The following is a 20717-nucleotide window of genomic DNA, read 5'->3' on the forward strand; positions in this document are numbered from 1 at the left end:
GTTGACATAAGTAAATGGCCCGTAGCCCTATATGACCCTGCTATTCTACTTTAAGTGGTTATACAATAGTGGTGACACCAGACAAAAAAACTTGAACAGGAAGCTCACCGAATGATTCACACCTGTTTGTTTTGCCTCAGCACTGAAAACAACAGCTCAGCTCCGGGCAGGGCAAAACATTTACACGGTTAACAAATAACCACAGGCACAGTAGATTTTAACAAAGAGTGCCATCACATTATCTCATTCTTTCTTAAAGGCTTACCATAACAAGGAAATAATTCTCATAAAGGAAGTGATGATGAACATGCGCACACAAACAAGCACACACACACCCCTTTCAGTTCTCACTTTCTGCTCCTGTGGCATTGAGTTGCAATGTGGGGAAAATTCCTGCTTCCTGGTGCATCAGAGTTTGCTTTGATTTTCACTTTAAAATGCTAATTTAAACTTAAAGCTGCACATTTTGTCTAAAAATAATGTTTATCACTATGAATCATAATCACTAGGAAAAACTCCTACATGAAACACTTTAAATTTTCCCATTAAGCATATTCAAGTCCGAACGTGTAGCTGTAATGTAGCTTTAAAACCTGTACAGCAGATAATTGGACATGAGGTGAAGACAGACATTCCAGGGGGAAAAAAGAAAATATGGTCTATTATTTCAAAGTATTACTACAAAGCAAAGGAAAATATGGCACACGGCAGGGACTGATGGGAACTGCACCTTTATAATTGCCCAAAGGAGGAAACGACATATCACAAGCCCAAAAAAAAATTGCTCCGTTCCCTAAAATGACATTTTCACTAATGTTACAACAGAACCAAAGCAACTACTGAAAAGCCACTGTCGGCTTTTGACATCCCATAATTAAGTGTTAGGGCAACAAATGTCATAAAACATTTAAAGATAGGCTCATATATGAAACCGTTTTACGAAAAGGTCACTCCATCGTCACATAAAAAAACAACAACAACTAAGAAAGCCTGTAATGATGAGTCACACTTTCCAGACTTTTTTTTCCCAGACTTCACTTTCTTGACAGGATATGAAAATTTTGTATAGATCTGAAATGGAAACATCCTGATACGAGCTTGACAACAGCTGTCAGCTCGGCCATATCTCTCTCTAACTGCAGATTATGACTCATAACATGTAATATAATGTGAAAGAGCAGATTGGGCTCTCAGACGATGGGAAACATATATAGTAGGAAATATCCTTACTCTGCTCGAGCTGTACAGAGAAACTTTTACTGACTTTTAGAGAGTTTCTGTCCAAATCTACCGAGGACTAAAATGACTTATATCATAATGAATAAATCTAGAAATATATTTTTAAAATGCTAAAAGACCAATTAAATAAATAAAAGCTGAAGCAGTAGGTAGGCAGATGTAGGTAATTCATCACAAAATAAACATTTCTGAAATTCTGCACCATGGACTGTTCTGTACTTCTGTGTCTGCATGTTAATGAGGTAAATGGTGCAAACTTTTACAACTGACTGTTACAATGACAGTGCAAAATGTAAAGATCATGCAACAAGCTGACATTAGCTGCATTAGAGCGGAAATGCTCCTGGACTGAGCTTAGTTAGTACCACCTACTTCATTAACATACAGACAGAGGACTATAGATATACACAAATGAACAAATGTGCATGTAAAGAAACGAAAAAAAGTAGATTTGCAGAAACGTAAAAATGAATGAATCTATTTACTGATTAATTCCCAACATCTTTACCCATTCGTTCTATTATTTTTCTGTCAGTTTCAGCTTTAATTTATTCTTTTATGTATTAATTAAAATGTTTTATGCATTATTTCCACATTAGTTTACGTATTTATCTTAAGTCATTTATAATCCTCCACATCCACATTTCCAGGACATTTCTGAACCTAAAATGACCTGACGTTACATTGCAACAGTTTCCCGGTCTACGGCGGATTTCTCCAACATCTTATCTTTGTATGTCACAATGCTGATCACTCACTACATCCCACTCTTATGACTATCAGCCTGAGCCACACCACACAACACTGACTTCCCCTCTGTGTAGTGTAAAATTTCCAGGACACTGCACCAACACACAGCCTGACATGAAATCCTGTTTTATTTTTTAAAAATAGAAATCCCAAACTCCTCAAAGGAAAAACTGTTGACTTTTTTTGGCTTTATTCTCATGAGCCTGGTCGCTGGTGTTGCCAGGGCGACAGTTGAGGTTGGCTTGTACTTCCTGATCAACCGTCTCCTACTTCCTCCCCCAGCAGCCTCGCTGTAACAGCTGCCTCCCTCCACTGTCGCCTGACACTGCTGCCTTCCCTCCCCTGCTCCAGCTGACTTTATTGATTTTTAAAGGGTGCAGTTTTGCTGTATCCATTTTCAATTTTATTTAGTCCCATCAGTCATTTTGTGACGGCAGGTGTCACTTTTTTTTCCACTGAGAAAAGAACCTTCTATGTTTAGTTCTACCTCTTTTTCCATGATTTTTTTTTTTTGTGCAGCCAGTTAGAGTGTTTCCATGATCTACAACTGTTCTTCCTTTCTACTTGGTAAATCTTGTTTTCCAGTCTGGGTCCTGCTCCAGTTGGACTTTAAAAAAAAAAAAAAAAACATCTAATGCAATCAATGAAAGTGACTCATTTCTAAAACTTTTCACTGTTGTCTCCATTTTTCCCATCATGGAATAGAACACTAATACTACTAAAAAATTCATAAAGAGGACAGAGAGAAGAGGAGTACCAGAGTGGGGGGATCGGTAGCGGAAGTCCTCCTTGGTGAGCAGCAGCAGGGCTTTGCCATTCATCTGGAAAGAGCCGCTGGTGATCGGCCGCAGGGCAAACTCCTTCTCAGCCCATCGCAGCCACTGGGCCACGTCCTCCCTGCTCCAAAAAACTGGCTGCAAACCTGGAGGTGGACAGATTTGGGGGAAGGCAGAGGGAGAGGGTGGGAGAAGTTAAGAACAGGGTTTGGTGAAGAAGAAGCAAAATGGAGATGGAGGCAGGGGGGGGGGGGGGGGGGGGGGAAGGATGATCTCAGTGAAGAAAAAGCAGAAGGACAGGGGGTTGGGGGGCGAGGAAGGAAGAAAGACGGAAAGGCAGGAAGGAGGGGAGGGTGAGGGGGAAGGAGGTGGAGGGAGGAAAGGAGGAGGGGAAGGGGGGGGAGGAAGGAAGGAGGCAGAGGCAGTAAAAAGGATATTGAGGAAGTGGAGATAAAAGCCAAAAGGAGGGAGTGATTACGGGAACGGTAGCAGAGATAAAGAAAAAAAGATGAAGGAGGAGGCAGAGTCAGAAAGGGAGAGGAGGTGAGAATAAAAGATTAGAAGATGATAGGTTAAGGGGAAGAATACAGAATAAATCACAAGGATAGAAAGGAGGGGGTATATGAGAAAGATGGTTGGACTGTTATTTTATTTGATCTGTTATGATCTGTTCTGCTCTTTGCTCTCTGAACAGACAGACACATCAGAGGACGGACAGTTTATTAGTTTGTGTATAAACAGACAAGGACACATGGAGGGAAAAGAGCAGAGGAAATAGGAATGACAGTATCTTTTTTTTTTCTCCCCTCCCTCGCACTCTGCAATGTTTCTCTCACTGCCGTGGGAACAGGAGTGTAAAACATCTGCACTGGTGACCAACAAGCATTTACAGGCAACAGTCAGAGAGCAGAGAGGACTGTGAACATAATGTCAACAAACGTTAAATTTCACTTTAATTTTGTTCAGGGTGGATTTTTAGTTTTAATAGGCAGAAATCATCTTACTGCCTCTGCTGCCAGTGCAGCTAGTTAAGAGCTAGATTTTCTGTGCATTCGTTAGCTAACAGAAAAATACAAATTATATTCCCGGTTTTTCAACCAAAGGGCAAGGTCTCAGTAGCTAACTGTAAATCAAATCAAATTTGGTCACACCAGATCAGCTATGATTTTCTGGTTCTGTTCACAGAGGTTTATTTCAACCACTGTGATCATTTCTGAAATGTACTTAAATTCTGATATTCCAGATCGTGTCTGCCATACGTGTCTGCATTACACAACCATTTCTTGACCCTTATTTTACCTTGGTTAACACAGATGCTGATCGTATCATTTTGCACCCCGTGACTCACCCCTGTCTCTTTTTTTGTCCCCCTCTCTTTCTCACATGCACAGACACAAAAACAGACTTTTAACTGCGTATAGCTCCGATCAGAACATCCATGACACCCACGCAGAGTATAACTACTCATTTCTTACATCTCAGTTATCGCCCAGACTCAAACACTTCCTCTGGGAGTCGGACAGCTGTTATCTTTGGCCGCCAATGTCACTGTCACACAAGTAATAGGAACCTTGTGCTCGCTTTCAGGCCTCCCTCCCTTCAGCCTCCCCCCGACACACACACCCGTCACACAAAGGAAGTTTTCACAGAGAGCAATCAATATAAAATGAAACCCTGTCTAGATTGTCAGCTTCCCATTTCTTCCCTTCCCTTCTAGTCCTCTATATTCAGATAGAGGCACGAGCGCTGCTGATAAGCCGGGGAAGGCCTAGGTTATCTAAAGCACAGCTTACAGCCTGTCAAGCTCTGACCCTCAGCTTGTCAACAGACATCCCAAGAAAGTGTCAGGGAATGGGATACAGGTGTTTCACAACCACAGGAACTAATGGTGGGCAGATAAGGAACTATATTTCTTCGTATTTTCTTTCTGGGTTTCCACTTTTTTTCCTCCCCACTTGTTTACTGCTTCTTGGCTCACAAACACAGTAGAAATCATAGCTAGGCTACGTTATCTCTGCTTTCTTGTATGTGTGATATACTGTGAATTTAAATGTGCATGTTTTCAGTCTCTATTTCCACCCACCCTAATGATTAAAGCAGCATAGGTAACTTTAAACTTCAGTGGTGAGAAAATGCTTTGAAATATGCCCAGAAAACCAGTGATTTGCTAAAATTAGGGTTTTTACATAAAGTTTGTTTAGTTTTTAGCATCTACAAATGACTTTATGTTTAAATTTAACTGGACTACTTAACAGGAATAGATCTAGGAATGCTCCTAACTGACTGTATCACTGACTTTTTATCAATATTGAATCAAGCTGCCATCTGCACTGTATGCACCAGCTGTATGTTCGTCTCTCGTGGCGGACTTGTGAGAGCAGCGAGGCCGGGGCGGGCAGCAGTGCAGCCTGGGTCACGAGGTCATGGCTGCGGTATGCTCTCTCCAGGGCCGGAGAGAGGTGCTGCTCTGCCAAAACCCCTCCGAGATCCGGTCTGCCGGCCTCAGCCATCTGCACAGAGCCCAGAGGAGGAAGCAACAAGGGGAGCAGAAGGGAGGAGGAGGAGGAAGAAGGGGGCCCAAACAAACGTGTCCCACAACACACTTTGGCAGGAAGCAATCCAGCGTGGGCTCCGTTTCAGCACAGGAAACTTCCTGCGGTAAGGTTAGAGAGTGACGCTGGGAAGTTTTTTAACAGACAGCAGCAAGACGGAGAGGAGAAAAGGAAGAGTGGAAACAGAAAGGAAAGAGTGATGAGAGCAGCGGCGGATAGTGTGTGTGTGAGGATGGAGAAAAATAAATAATAGGCAGATGAGATAAAATAGGAGGAACAAACAGACTAAACAGCAATGTACAAAAAAAGGGAAGGAAGGGAAACAGATACTAAGCCACCACTTAGAATAAGTTCACTGAGCAGGGCATCGTATTCAGACCCCAATTCCTCGTTATATGTGATTCTTTTGACTGTTTATTCTGGGATGTACGCAATTTATAGAGCAAAGCCAGCAGTCAACTCAACCCCAGCATCCACCTGTGGGCTCTCAGTCTTTTTCCCCCCACGGTCACCCTCTGCTGTGTTAAATTGGCTGTCTGTATTTACTCTGTATTGACAGCCTGTTCCAAATTTATACGAACCTATATTTATTTAACCCTGTGCCCATGTTTAAGGTAAACTGACACTGATTTTGAAAAGTCATGTAAAAAGAGAAAAACAAAGAGTTGAGGTATGTTCATGTGCCTAAAAATCTGTTGTCTTTGCAGCCAGTTTCAGCCTGAATCTTCATGTTTTGAAGCATCTGCCCATTGACGTGTCTTTTCCCTCCGTGCTAACGCCGCTCAGCAAGCTGCCAAAAACGATGACAGCTGTACGTGAGTCACTGAAGATTTATTTGCCGTCTTGTCGACACAATTGTCTTATGATTTAAAGATTAAAACCTTAGTGCCATTTGAGTTAGAAGTTTCAGGACCTTATCTCCTATCCATGTGATCTTGACGATGGTACGCCTTTTTGTTGTCACGCAGCCACAAACATCCTCTGCTCACTTTAAGGTGAAAAGGAAAATGGATGGCAGGGACAGGGAGTGAGAGGAGGAAAGAGCACCTTGGGCCCTGATGCTCTGCTCCTTCAGCACATTCACTCTCTGTCTTCAGCTGATAAATTCGTCCTTTCTGGTTGTTTTCTGTCAGAGAATCTGTTACAGATTTGTTGCAGGTTACAGGAAGAAAATCCATTTCAGTCCTCCTTGTCATCAGTCTCTGCCTTTGTTGAATGCATCTCAGGTTCACAGTGTTCATAAGAGTGCATGTGTGTGTGTGTGTGTGTGTTTTGTTTTGAGAATGCGTGTGTTTACATTGAATAAAACCCTCAAGCATGACAGCAGCAGGATCCCAAGCCCTTTACTAAACCGTGGGCTCCTAATCCTCTCTGATGACACATAATTTTCACTCTGTGGTTTCTCAGGCCCCCGCTCATGCTCACTAACACACATACACACACAGAGCGCACAAGTTGCCAAGGCAACTCATAAGTGCTTGGGATGAATGAAGGGAAGAGGAGGATGAGATCACTGGTATCTTGTTTCGTTGTTGCGGTACAGAAGCCCTCAACTTCCCCTCTCAGCCAGACGAGTTAATGAGGTCTGTCCTGCCGTGAAGCTTAAAGGTCCCGTCCAGAGTCACAGCTTAGCTCCACACGTCTCACCAGCAGTCACACTGCTGACCGAGCCGCTTATGTCTCTCTCCCCCGATTGAAAACTGCAACAACAACTGCCTGTTGATAACTGGACAGACACAAAATGGCTTTACAGTGGCAAACTGTAACCCGCACCTCTGGTGGCCATATCAAAAGGTTCGTAGTTTTTACAGAGGGAGAACACTGTGCTAACAGCTGCGTCTCTCATCTATTTTTTGGTCTTGGCTCATCTTTACTCTAGTTTCTGCTCATCCCAGTCTCCTGATTAGCACAGTCTCTACTTTATCACTGTGTCCCAACTACAAACTAAATGCTAATGCTTCTAACCATGTTTTTTGTGTACTAACTGCTGTCAACACAGGCTAAGGGCGTCAGAAAGCAGAAGTTATAATTACAACGTTAGCCTTAATGTTAGTGTTCTTGCTTTTACATTATAGCATTAGCATTTCGTAATGTATTTGAACACAGCTTTGGATAAGCTAGTATAGAATTGTAAACATTAACATCAGCATTTCTCCTCTCAAGATACAATTCACAGTATTTTGTGGTAAAGCTAAAGGTGAGACAGTTTATTTTTTCCACCTCCATTTGGAAACTAATCTACCTATTTACCAGCCCATTTTCTTTGTTTGTTAACCTTCCTGAATGCATCTATAACCACTTAAACTGTTTTTAACTAGTCCTCTCTTTCTACCCTGGTGTGTAGATGTGTAGTCACTAAATTCAAATTTTCAGCAGCAGTGGTTGAGGAATCAGACAAAACAGTAGAGTCTTAGTTTCAGGCACATTTTCAATTAGCAAATCAATCATTGAAATGTATGTATTAGGAATAAATATAAATGTAGCTACTGTCTCCTATTGTTATTTTGTAAGTAAGTAAGGTCATGTCTAGATATTCCTAATCATTTCGAAACAGTGTCTGATTGAATGTGTTCAGACTCTCTAGTGCGTCATCCTTTTCTGTTTCCTTTCTCTTTATTTGCAAAACTGGAACAAAACGGCAAACATGCTATATTCTGAGTCATACTGGGATCTGAAAGTCTCAGATATTCTGTCAGAAACTGCTGACTTTGAACAGACACAACTGATGCACATCGAAATCTCAGGCAAAGAATTTTAGCCTAGGCTGAAGCGGATGAACTATAACTAAATAAACAAAAAGAAAAAAACATGGCTGCCATCACTAAGGTTGGGACTTTGCTCTCCAAACTCAAAGCTCCTTAGTCACTCTTCAGTAAATGTTTGCCTTTTCTCTCGAAGCAGAAGTCGGCGGATATTGGTCTTGCTATCTCAATAGAGAAAAGGTTTTTCTTTCCCCAGACGGAGGAGGAGGAGGAGGAAGGAGGAAGGCGGAAGGCAGAAGGAGGAGGAGAAGAAGTAGGAGGGCTGGCCATGACCTTCTAACACCCTGACTCATGGACAAGATGGTATGAGAGCAACACATTTCCTAAGTTAACCCTCACACACTATTCATCTCCCCTCACTTTTTTGTGTCTCTCTGTGCAGCGACTCCCTGTCAGGTAGGTGTGGCAGGGGAAAATCCACCTCTGCACACACACAAACACACACACACACACACACACACACACACCTTTACTATTCAATCAACCCCCTCCCCTACTGTCATAGTCATCCTCCACTTCCTCCACTGGCATGCATGCGCCTGTCCGTGTCCAGCAAAACTGGCCTTCATCCAGTCAAAACAAACATAAAACAGATCATCAATCACACGGAACTTTTATGGCCAGGAAGCAGCACGACCTGTTTCTGATAGCTTGTTGTTGAGCGCAGGAGCAAGCCGGCTCTTGTAGGTTAGTTCCTGAATCCAGCGTTAACTGCCACTCTTCCTTTTGTTCAGGAGCCAAATTTTTTCTCTCTCTCTCTCTCTCTCTTTTTTTTTTTTTGAAAATGCAGAAGCTTCAAAGACATTTGTTAACTAAATCAAAAGGCCGGTGCTTGTTGAAACACACTCACACACACCCTGTAAGCACCATTCACTCTTTTTGTCTGTAGAGAAAGTAAAGTAAGCGTTTAATGCAGTGTAACACAAGTAATTATATCCAATGCTAAGGTCCTACACTGGTGGTTTACAACCCTTTAGAGTTTACAAAAACTCTGCAACCTGTAAGCAGTTCAACCAAAAAGGGATTACCTTGTGTATAACTGCAAAATGTTTTGATTCCACTTTCCTAATCTTTCCCCTGACTGGGAGCCATTGTTCATTCACACTGTAGAGCTAAAATGGTTTCAGTGAAGGTTGAAGTGGAAATCTCATTTTGGAAAACTCTCGCTCCGTTTTTGTTAATAAGTGTTCAGTTTTCTCATGTTTCATCACTGCGTTTCCCAGAATTGGCTGTCAGTTAAAGGGGAACTCTGCCAATTTTACACGTCTAAGTCATTTAACTAGTCATAGCAATTTCTACACAGAATGTGAACAGCTGTATGATGTTTACTGCTGCTCTGCGGGAGGATGAGTGTAAGAAAACGGACATAAAGCCATCACAAATGCATGTGTACAAAACAGGGTATGTCCATTCTATGTCCCAATTCAGCACTACATACTAATCCTAAGCAGGTCTTTGGTGTGTTCACACTGAAAAAGTGATAACACTAAGTATATTAAAAACACTCAGCATGCACAAACACTGCAGTCCCACGATGCAGTGCTTGAAAGAAATACACAAGCTACTCCCAGCTGCATAAAATTAAAATAAATAGCAGAAAATGGTGAGGCAGCTCCAGGAAGACCGTGGAAAACAAAAAGATGCGTAAGAATGAAATCTCGGGGGCGTCTTGCTACCACATAATCGCAGTGTCCCCGGTCTGCAGTCAGTCAGCCCAGCTGGGGACATTTGTTGTCATCCCCTTCTCTCTCCCTGTGTTTGTCTGTCTCCACCATCTCTAAAAATGCTAAATAAATCGTATACCGTAGATTCTATTTATAATTACAATTAGCAGTGATTAGTATGGAATTGGGACAAAGATTTGAGAGTTTGGCAGATACCCGTGTTGCATTATGTGATTGTGTGGGATCCACTGGTTTTGGATTTCGGCCCATATGGTGGACCAAAAGTCAGGATATCACGGCCCCTAGTGCTCCAGTTTTGAGTATTTTATCTCTTGCACATCCTCCACCTTCGTGAAAGTGCGAATCTAAATCTCCAGAGAAAAGACGCATCACTGTGCTTGAGTTGTTGGAACTACCTGATTTGTGGAGGTACTCTCCTCACAAAGAGTCTTTGGCTGAGTAAAGACACCAGCTTGCGGCGTGTGTTTTAACCAGCTCTTATCAGGTTACTCACGAAATTAATGTTAATTAGCAGAGGCTGATATGACCTGCCGCCGGCGATGTTTATTATTTTTTAACCAGTGAAAGCGACGGTTAGTGCCGGCTAAAAATGAGAGGCAGCTGCCTGAATGTTTTGTGCGCTGCTCTTTGCTAATGATGACTCACCGGTGCGCCCAAAGAATTTTTCACATTCACACGCTCTAATTTTTACTCTCATATGCAGTGAAACGCTCCTCTGTTGAGCTTGGCTGTCATTAAAGAGAGTAACGCTGCAACACCAGCAGGCTGAGATGGACGAAACACAGAAAGCAGAGTACAGAAAGCGTCGGATTTTGATCCGCTTTGTTTTAGACGATACCGATCCATTAAAATATGGCTGGACTGGCCCCTATAATGATCCTCTGGAAACAGAATTACCCAGCACTTCTTCGTTTTCTTACAGCAAATGGAAAAGATTTTATTAGCTGGATATTTATCAAGATCATTTGGGCTTTTGTGACTTTTCCTATAAATGTCTGAGATCCACACACCATCACGCAAGCAACACAAGTGTGCGTTCATTGTGACGTTTTGAGTAAAGCAAAGCGTGGAGTGTGTCGCGAACAGGAAGAGAAGGGGGCTGCAGTCAGCTCTCTCGCTGGCATGTGAGAACAGTTTCCCTTTCAGAGGAGAAAAGAGAGCAAGTTAAAAACACACACACACACACACACACACACACACACACACACACACACACACACACACACACACACACACACAACAACAACAACAACATTTATTCAGGAAGCGCTGTCTGCCCACTCAGGAAATTCCTGAGGACAAGAGCTGCTTCCAGGGGCAGGAAATTTCCCCTCAAAAAGACCAAACACACACACGCACACACACACACACACACTTTATAACAACGATTCCCCCACGCAGTAAAATGGGTAATACACCACAAAGAGAAAGAGAGAGAGACCAAAGGAAGCTGGTAGGGGGTTTGCAGTCATGTATGGTAACACACACACACGCAAACGCACTCATACACATACGCATACAGTATACACCTACACTACCTCTGGCAAGCCTTGCACAAAGACACAAGATTCACTCACACTCATCCACCCACTCATACAAGCATGCATAGTGCAAACCCAGCTGTGAGCGCACACATTCACGAACACACGAACACACACACACTCCAAGGAAACCAGCCAGTCTTGTTTCCATGGACATAGATTTTTTTTTAAATCATCCAGTGAGATCTTTCTTCTCTTGCAGCCACTGTTTTGTAATTCATGCATGTTTATTGTGAAATGATAGTGGAACGCCTTGTGTTTTAGACCTTTAAATAATTCACTGTCTTTCTCACTGACTAGCTCTCGGTTGCGTCATGTTGTGAGTACGTGGGCAGCATGTCGAGCGATGATGCCTGGATTGCGACTGAGTTAAAACCCGACAAATCCAGTTTGTCGGTTAGCATCTGCGCTGCTTTATCGTGGGTTTCGGCGAAAACCCTCCCAGGCCTTTCAGTACTATTTTGACATTAACATTAAAAAAAAAAAAATCACAGTGTCTGACAGCACTCCTCTGCTAGCTGTTTAAAGCTGCAACGTTTATCTACTACCAGACTAACACTGCTGAATGATTCATAGAATCATAGACCAGTTTAATGTGAAGCTCACTACTTACAACTAATCTTGTTTGTTTAACCTGAACAAAACCTAAAGGACAGTTGGATCAGCGCAACAAATCTTGCTGTCATTGTGACGTTACCAGGCAACCAGCAGAGACACCAGGAAGCCACTAAATCAAAGTAGATAAAGCATGTTAGTCAGCTGTAGTTGCTGGTAGGTGGATTGTGTAACTCTTGATCAGAGCCCAGTCTCTGTGCTAAGCTAACTGGCAGCTAGCTGGAGCTGTATATTAATGGGGGAGGCATGAGAGTGATGCTAACTGTCTCTTAGCAAGAAAACGACACAGCATGTTGTCTGTCGTAAAATGTGGAGCTGCTCCTTCACGCTCTTATTTTGAACAGCTTTGTACTTAGTGCCCCTTTTTAATCAGATGTTTTTCTAATATAACTTTATTTAGTTTTATATTAGTACTAGTATTTTTTATTTAATTATCTGAGTGTATGAATAAGATGTATTTTACCATGATATTCAGCATAGTGGACACAAAAAAAATTCTTCCAATCAACCTCTTATCTTTTCTTATATTTGCATTTATATTGAAACGTCTTTTCTACTGAAAGGAAAGAATTTATTTATGGAACAACATCACAATGGAAAGGCCAATACGAAAAAAACACTGAGAAACAGAAAAATGATGAAGGAAAGAATCTAAACACAAAGTGAAAGTGAGTGATTACAAAAGAGGACAGCTAATTCCAAAAATACTTCCTCTAGATTAGGGTGTGTAATGCGTTTCAGTGATGGCTGAAGGGTTAAGGGGTTAAAATCGAGCATGGTAGCATTCTTTAGTGTGAGGAGCAGGCTGCAACTCTCCCCGATCTAATCCACTTCCTCCCCAGGAAATGGAGAAGGCGGATTTCTGCCCACACTGCAATTTCCTCCCTCATTCTTTTTCTTTCTGTCTTTTTTCCCCTCTCCTCCACCCTCCCTCCTCCCTCCTCTCTCTCTCCCTCTCTCTCTCTCTCTCTTCCTTTCCCCCCTCAGGACAAAACTCCCTCTGAGCGTGGGGGTTAATGGACGGCTTGTTTTCCAGCACATGTGTGTTTAGATAGGCAGGAGGAGAAAGGACAGAGGTGTTTTGGATTGTCTGAGCAGTGACAAAGACATGTTGCTGTCTGTCTGAGAGAGGAGAGTGGATCCCAACCAGGAGCAGCCATAAACTAAACACTGAAGAGGGGGAAAAAAAAAAAAAGACATTTTCCTGACCTGCAGATGTGTGAGAGTCACGGCTGTGCAAGGAGCTGTGTTTGAAATGTGATTAAAACAAAGTAGGACTTCCACATGTCTGCGGATGTGGACTGACCCATCGGTTTACTCGACAGGAAACTCAACACGGACCTGTTGAGCGTTCTTCCTTTTTCTGCAACAATGCAAAAGAGGAAGTGGGCTGAGGGAGTTTCCTGTGCGTTTCATCCAAGCCTCAGCGTTTGCAGATGCCCGGCCCAACACCCGACAAAAGCCCTGAACTTTCACACTTGTGAGAAAAAAAAAACTAGTTAAATATTGACGGGCGCATGGACAAAGCAGCTCAGGGTTACTCTTTGAACACTGAGCCTATCTGTTGGCACAGCTCCAGCCCCGCCTGCTCTGTGATTGGTTAAGCAACACTGAGCCGATGCAACCGAACCGAAGCTCCACAGAGCCGTGAATGTCACCGTTACACCTTTTCAAAACATACTTCCTTACTGACTCACCTATAAGCTGTTTGCTTCTCTGCGTTAATTAACAATAACAGCATTTCTACTGTGTATTTCTTTTTTTTCTGATTCAAAATTGACAATTAACAGACAATCAGTGCTTCTAAACATAAACCCAGTGACGTCCAATTAGTTTGTTTACTGGCGTCATCAAAAACAAATCTGATTCCAGCTGCTTGATCACATACTTGCTTGTTCTTTTCTTCTCTGCTGTTCATACCAGTTTAAGCTACCAGTGTGCCCAGTGGCATCGTTAATATTAAACAAAAGTTATGTTTTCATTCAGAGTTATAAAAATGCTTTGAGTCAGAGTTAGACATTTACAGAGCCAGTTTATTGGGGGTTTTTTTGGGTACATGTTTAAGCCCTGTGTGCCTGCATGCTGTCTGCTACTTCCCCGCCTTGTTTTAGCGATGTTTGCTGGCACGTTGCCAGCCCCCATCATCGGAAAGGATAAAACCAATCATCGGATGTGAATCACATCGCCTGCGTGCTCACATCTTCATGTGCGTCAAAAAAACTCAACAGGGTACCCTTAATGTGGGCCATTTTTAGCCTGATGATCGGACTGAATTGCCATTTTAATTTATTTCATCTTTCAGTCTGTGAACATGTTCAAGTTAGTTGTCTTGTGTTTCCGTCAGTGCAGAGCGATGCATCTGGGATCTGTCCCAGCTGTGTTATTGTCAAGTAATACATACGCAGTAACAGTTAACTTTGTTTTCCACCATAACCAAAGGAATATGAACATTCACAGCAAGCTGTGTTTCTTTTGCTAAACAATGGTGCTATAATGGCAAATGCTAACTCACTGTGTAACAATGGTACAAGTGGAGAAGAGTCATACAGTCACCCAGCTGACTCAGCAATGTCACACCACAATATCTTTCTAAAGTTTTCAAAGCTACTGCTCGTACCAGAACACGTAAGGTTGTATCAGAAAATTCCCCGAGTGTATTGAGCTGAGCGAGGCTACGTTTTGGTGAATTCTGCTTTTCAGTCATGGCACTGAACTTATTTTAGAAGTTACCTAGTCTCTGTCTTTCAGAGTTGTTTTTGCTCTGAGTCAGTTTTAACAAGCTGTCACCATTTTTTTGTCACCATTATTCAGGCCCTGCTGTGTAACGTCCCCATTCTTAATCCCACCTACTACGTGCTCTGATTGGCTGAGTTGCCTTTCAACAGAAGAGTGGCCACCAATGACCACTCAGCCGGTTTAAATCAATAAAACAAATCTGAGATGTCAGAAGCTATTCAGACCAAATTTTATTTCATAACAATGAACATTTCACTGCCTTTATTTTTCCAGTCATCACTGAGTCGGAAGCCAGGGACTAATTCACCTCGCTGGTGTATTCAGGGAGGCTCAAGGCCAACTCCGATTCAATGGTCAGAAGAAATGTATGTCTTGTGTACTGAATGGGCTAATTAAAACGTGATGATCACAATAGAAAATACAACAAAAGTTTTAGAAGTCCTGCATTTTTCCAGTTCTTATTGAAATTCATGCAGTTCAAGGCCAGTGAAGAAGCTTAAAAGGTGCAAAAGATAAGCTGTAAACTGCCAAAGGTAAGAAAAAGAATATAATTTGTTCTGTCATTCATGTCCTACACTTAAAATGTTTTAAGTTTTTTTCTCCAAGTTTTTTTCTCCATGCTGCAGCCCCCCACTTTTTCAGCCTTTTCTTTCTTCTTCTATCATTCTCAGCACCTGTGTCTTCTCTGCTCCATATTATCTGTACCTGACTGCTGTGTAACTGTTGGCTATTCCAGTGCTGTAGGTCTGTCAGTTCTGGTCCAGTGGAAGCGTGTACGGTTCAGGTGTCTGACCCCAGATCTGCTTCAACGCCTCAGAGCTGAGAGGTACGGCATGACTGGGCCAGCGCTCGTGCAGCGATAATGGTGTGTGTGTGTGTTGTCATGATTGGATGTGATGGGTTTTAACTATTAAAGTGATATTCCGCAACATTTTTATTTATTCATGTTGGCTCTTCTCACTTTGATAAGACAGTCTATAGCTTCTGTTTGCTGTTCTAAACTCTCAGGTGTTACCACCTGCAGAAGCTTAAACTGTCACAGTCACGGTCCCACCCACTCAGGTTGACAGACAGGTGATTTTGGGGAACGAGAACAAATTAAAAAAAAAAAACTGATTTCCCAAATTACCACTTCAGCCAAACAGAAACATTTACAGCCCAAGATACTAAAACACACTGACAAAAATCAATGTCCTGTTCAAATGACCGACTGATCAATGCGTGTAGGAGTCACTGCTCTTCGTGTGTTTGTGTGTGTGTGTGCGAGTGTGTGTGACTCACGCAGGTGCGCAGGCAGCCTGGCAGGCTCGTCCTCCATTCGGCTGGCTGGCCTCGCGGCGGGAGCATGGACGGGGGAGGAAGTGGAGTTTGGCAGCGGGTTCGCGGAAGGACTGAAAGAGCTCCTCTCCTGCTATGAATAGACACAGAGACACAAAGCATGGCTCACAAAGCTCCACGACGCACCGGCCCTGAACCCAAACAGCCCCACGCCGACTCGCCTCACCTCGACATGCACCCACACGGTAACTACTAGCCTTGGTCTCATCTCTACACGCTATGGTGTACTGTCAGGCTGTGAAAACACATTCTGGAGACACTGTTGTACAGAATTCCACACATGCTTTAGCACGTGTGTTGCTATGCAGAGCAGTTAAGTTCTAAACTAGGCACGGTTTGACAGGAGGATAACCTCGGTTATTTTCAACCCTTGAATGAATTACGACTAATTATTGGTCAGAAACCTGCGAGTATTACATTTACAAAGATATGAAACAGAGCAAAAGCAGCAAATTTGAAAAGCTGGAATCTGCAGAGATTTGATGCCTTTGCTCAATAAATGATTAAAACATTTCAGCATCTCAGGCTGCAGCTAATTACTTTCATTGACAGGTCTCTCTATTATTGTTTGAATGAATCAATTAGTCTCTGAAATGTGAAAATATGAAAACTGTGAACGGTGTCCATCACCACTTCCTCAGAGCTTCATGTAACGTCTTCAAACACTTGAAAACCCAGAGGATATTAAATGTACAATCATATGACAAAGACACAGGAAATGCACACAAATGTTTTTGTTTCGTTTTTGTTTGTCACCTTTTCTTTAATTACAATTAAAATCATAATTATTTGTGACTTGGCAAATTCATTAACTCATCATCAATCAATTCCAATTCCATATTACAGTTTTATATCACTGGCTTTTGGAGGTTTGTATGGGGGGAAAAAGAAACTTGAAGAAGTTACTCTCAGCTTTCCGAAACTGTGATGGACATTCTTCAATATAACAACTTTAAAAAGTGATCAGCGGATTAATCAATAAGTGATGGAAAATTACCCATATGGGTTTCTTAGCTGAAGCCAACAGTAAAGATCACTTCTAGTCTTGTCATGGAAAACTGTTCATTTCAGCTACCGTGATAATACTGACTGTGCAGTATGTCTGTATTTCAGCCACTGAAAAAAGGAAGAGCAGAGCAGTGTCTTTTCCTAACCACTCAGTGCAGATCAGATGTGGCAGCAAAGCAATACATACACATGTCCAGCCGTCCATGTTTTTATACTGTAGAGATTAAGGTGAATCTAAACCTTCAACTGAAACAGCTTTTGGGTTAAATCAGATTACATCTTTTAATAATCGATGTTTTCTTTTTAAATCGGTTACTGAGCAAAACTGTCAAACATTCGCTGGTTTCAGCTTCTGAGATGTGAAGATTTGCTTCATTTCTCTGTTTGATTTGATTCTCAATCAGATCACTTTGTGGTTTTGACTGTTGGTCTGACAAAACCAGCAACTTCAATACGTCACCCTGGGCTGTGGAGCACTGTGATGGGCATGTGGTTTACTACAGTTATACCAGTGTGTAAGAATAAACGATAAATCAAATTATCAGACTAATAATCAGCAGATAAATTTGTGATGAAGCTCTGCCAATTGTTCAGAACAGTCACTAAATCTAGGTCAAGGTATGAGGTTTTCCACTTTGTGGTCATTCTCTGTTGACTGGTTTCCTTTCCTGCAAATGAGGACAGAGCACCAAGCCACCTCAGTTTCTTGAGGAAGCGAGGCCCAGTCTTTTGCTGTTCCTCCCCTCCAGTTTCAGCCTGCTGTCACCAGCCAGCCACTCTGAGACCTGCACACCAACTGCATGTACCAGGAATTTCCTGTGGAAGCCAAGCAATAATCTTTCAGTCTTCTATTTCCTCCTCTCTCAGGCGAAGGCCCCCCCCCTCCCTTGGGTTCACGTCCACTTTCTAAAAATTCTGTTGTCCAGAGAAAGGAAGTAGTCTCCTCTGTTCGACTGCCGCAGGCTTCACACAGCTGGGACTGAGTCAGGTTAGTTGGGAAGGTGACAGTTAGGACAAAGCTTGTGATAAAGACAACGGCAGAGCAGGGAAAGTGATTTGTGACAGAACTGGGCTGCAGTATGACAGTGAGGGGGAGTCCTGTCTACAGGCTGCTGTGGTGGAAAACTTCTCTGAGAGCGAAGTGCTGATCATTCTTCAGTATGCAACTGCAGTCGGGCAATGACATCAGACTCAGTAATGAGTAGACATCCCTCATAAACAAAACAAAACACCAGATTTCAGTTTTAGTCAGCGGGCAGCCTGCAGTGTTTTCGGTTATTTCAGGCTGATCTCGACGTCCCAGAGAATATTTTAATTAATGTTCCTATTAGAGCTAATGATTATATTAGTGATTAACCTGTCCATTTATTTTTTGATTAAAAATATGTTCATCAAAAGACCTCGGGGTGACGTTTTTAAATGCCCTTATCAAACCGACAATACAAAACTGTACTGTTGGTTTTTCTATTTGAAATAGAAAAAAAACAGGACAGCAGCATATCCTCACATTTGAGAAGCCTGAACCAGCAAATATTCACCAATCTTCCTCAACTAAACAACTGAAACAGTTAATCCATCTTCCATCCATCCGATGATAGGGCTGTAACTGTGCATTCTTTTCAATAGATCGTTTAGATCAGTGTTTCCCAAACCTTATTTCTGGGAACACACTTTTTTAAAAATGACAACCCATTCCGACACATTTCACAATCGGCCTGATCTGCAGAGCGAATCTGTGTCTAAACGAAAGTTCCTGACCATTTTTACTGCCGTTTTCCACATCACCTCATATTATCCCGAACAGGTAAAACCAGCCATTTCGAGGAGATACATGTGTGATGAACCACAAACATAATGCACCCTCGTGTTTCACGCTTGATTCAGTGTTATGAATACAGTTATAAGAACAATGCAAACATTCAGTTCTATCAAAAACATGCTTCCTGTTGAAAGTTTTTTTTTAAATGCTTGTGCCTGTTAGTAGAACAAGTGGGCTTGTGTTTATCAAGCAGTCAATCAATTTAAAAAGTTAATCAATTCGTGAACCACATCAAGTCTATGCCACGTCAAACCTCATCAGGCATTATGTGCCTTTTATATGACTAATATCACAGGTGGGATTGCTGACTTTCTAGTGTTGTATTCCAGTCCAGCATACAAAAGGAGAACTCGACGGACACATCAGGTGCAGCGTTCAGTCTATTTCTGTCTTTTGTCTTTATTTTTGTGAAAACAGAAAATCCCACTTTGCATTTGCATGTGGTTGTGAAGGGACGAGCAGCATATTCAGATGAGATGCTTATCCAGAGTGAAGATAATGTCATGCATTCATGCTGCTCAGCTGTAACACATCTGTTTCTTCAGCAGGAGTTAGTCCCAGCTCCAGCACTGACTCTGGGCTTTTTTCAATTCAAAGGGATTTTTGAATCCACCTCACTCGTAATGTCGTATCGCTCTGCTGGATATCAGCGAACAAGGTGTGTCTGAATACGTCCAGTCAGATGTTTCACATCTGTGTCAGTGACATCATTTTCTTCTATGTGCAGTTACACAGTGGGGAACATGCAGTGGCTTGGGTTTGGTCGTCTGAGTCGTGCAAGCCTCAGCTTCAGGGACTTTTGGAAATGAAACCATGTTTCCAGTTTTGGAAAACATCGTCATGCTATCCATGAAATTTCAAATTCAGCTTGCTGAGAGATGAAAAGATATCAGCCAGATATGACAATCTGAGAAGCCGATCATCAGCGAACAAATTGGCAAGGGGTGACTTCTTCTCGAGGAGGAAAGCATGAATTTCATTTCTCAGTTCAGAAACTCTGATAAGGACTCTGCCTTTGGAGAGCCAATGCAGATCTGTATGAAACAGTGCAGTCGTTCAGTGCAGGCGTTCAGCCCCCGTATCTGCGCACGGTCAATCAAAAAGCCGATTGTTGAGTGCGCTGCCTTTAATAAAGTTCACAACGTGGATATCTTCTGTCTGTGCTTTGTCAAGATCGGAAGATGTTCCTTCACATGAAACTGTGATTCCACACGATGTCCTTAGCAACCGCCTCTTTGACTCTTTTCACAACTCCACTGTCTCAGCCCGTCATACTCGTGGCCCCGTCACACATTATTGCCCCAGGCACTTTGAAACTACACAAAATATTTGTTCACCTGTTGTTCCAGTAGGAACATAACAAGTCCTCCGCAAGTTCATTTGCCTTCCTTACATAAACCAACAAGTGAGACATCTGTGTTCTCACCTGTGACTTTAGTCTTGAAATAAGCTGCTCCTCAAGTTTGTCTGACTTATCACTAATTCCTGGGGAAACCGTGTGGTCACTCAGAGGGATGCATTTTTATTTTGACCATGTCAATCGCAGCAGGCTGGATTCATTTTTCTGCAGTAGTGTTGGACTGTTTCTCATACAGTGAGAAACCATACAGGAGGTTAAACTGGGCACGGCCACTGAACGTCACATTTCTACGAAGAACCTCCATCAATTATTTAATCTCCTGCGCTTTCCTTAGAAAGAAATCCAATGACATGACATCTTTTTCTCTTGACTCTTCCATGTGTGTCGTCATTAGCATTTTGAATGTGATCAGTAGCAGAGATGGCTTCGCGTCCATCCTCATGCTGGCTCCCCTCACGGATGGTTGTTTGGCTTACGTTGGCTATAGTCTGATCTTTAGCTGGGTCTTTTGTCTTTTTATTAGTCAAACATCCTTT

At 42.4% G+C, this 20717-nt stretch overlaps 1 protein-coding gene across 3 annotated transcripts in view; it reads right to left on the reverse strand.

Annotated features, from left to right (window-relative positions):
• The window catches only part of etv6 (ETS variant transcription factor 6), a 28004-nt gene that overhangs the window by 5337 nt on the left and 1950 nt on the right, over positions 1-20717 (reverse strand). The window contains exons 2-3 of one of the 3 annotated variants that reach the window (XM_041030461.1): positions 15938-16067; positions 2747-2911 (exon numbers count right to left, since the gene is read on the reverse strand). In XM_041030461.1, the coding sequence (XP_040886395.1) occupies positions 2747-2911; positions 15938-16067 (295 nt within the window). The remainder of the gene's footprint in view (positions 1-2746; positions 2912-15937; positions 16068-20717) is intronic. The other 2 variants (XM_041030462.1, XM_041030463.1) reach the window with 2 other exon arrangements.

Source organism: Toxotes jaculatrix, chromosome 22 (assembly GCF_017976425.1).
Source record: "Toxotes jaculatrix isolate fToxJac2 chromosome 22, fToxJac2.pri, whole genome shotgun sequence".
Classification (NCBI taxonomy): domain Eukaryota; kingdom Metazoa; phylum Chordata; class Actinopteri; family Toxotidae; genus Toxotes; species Toxotes jaculatrix.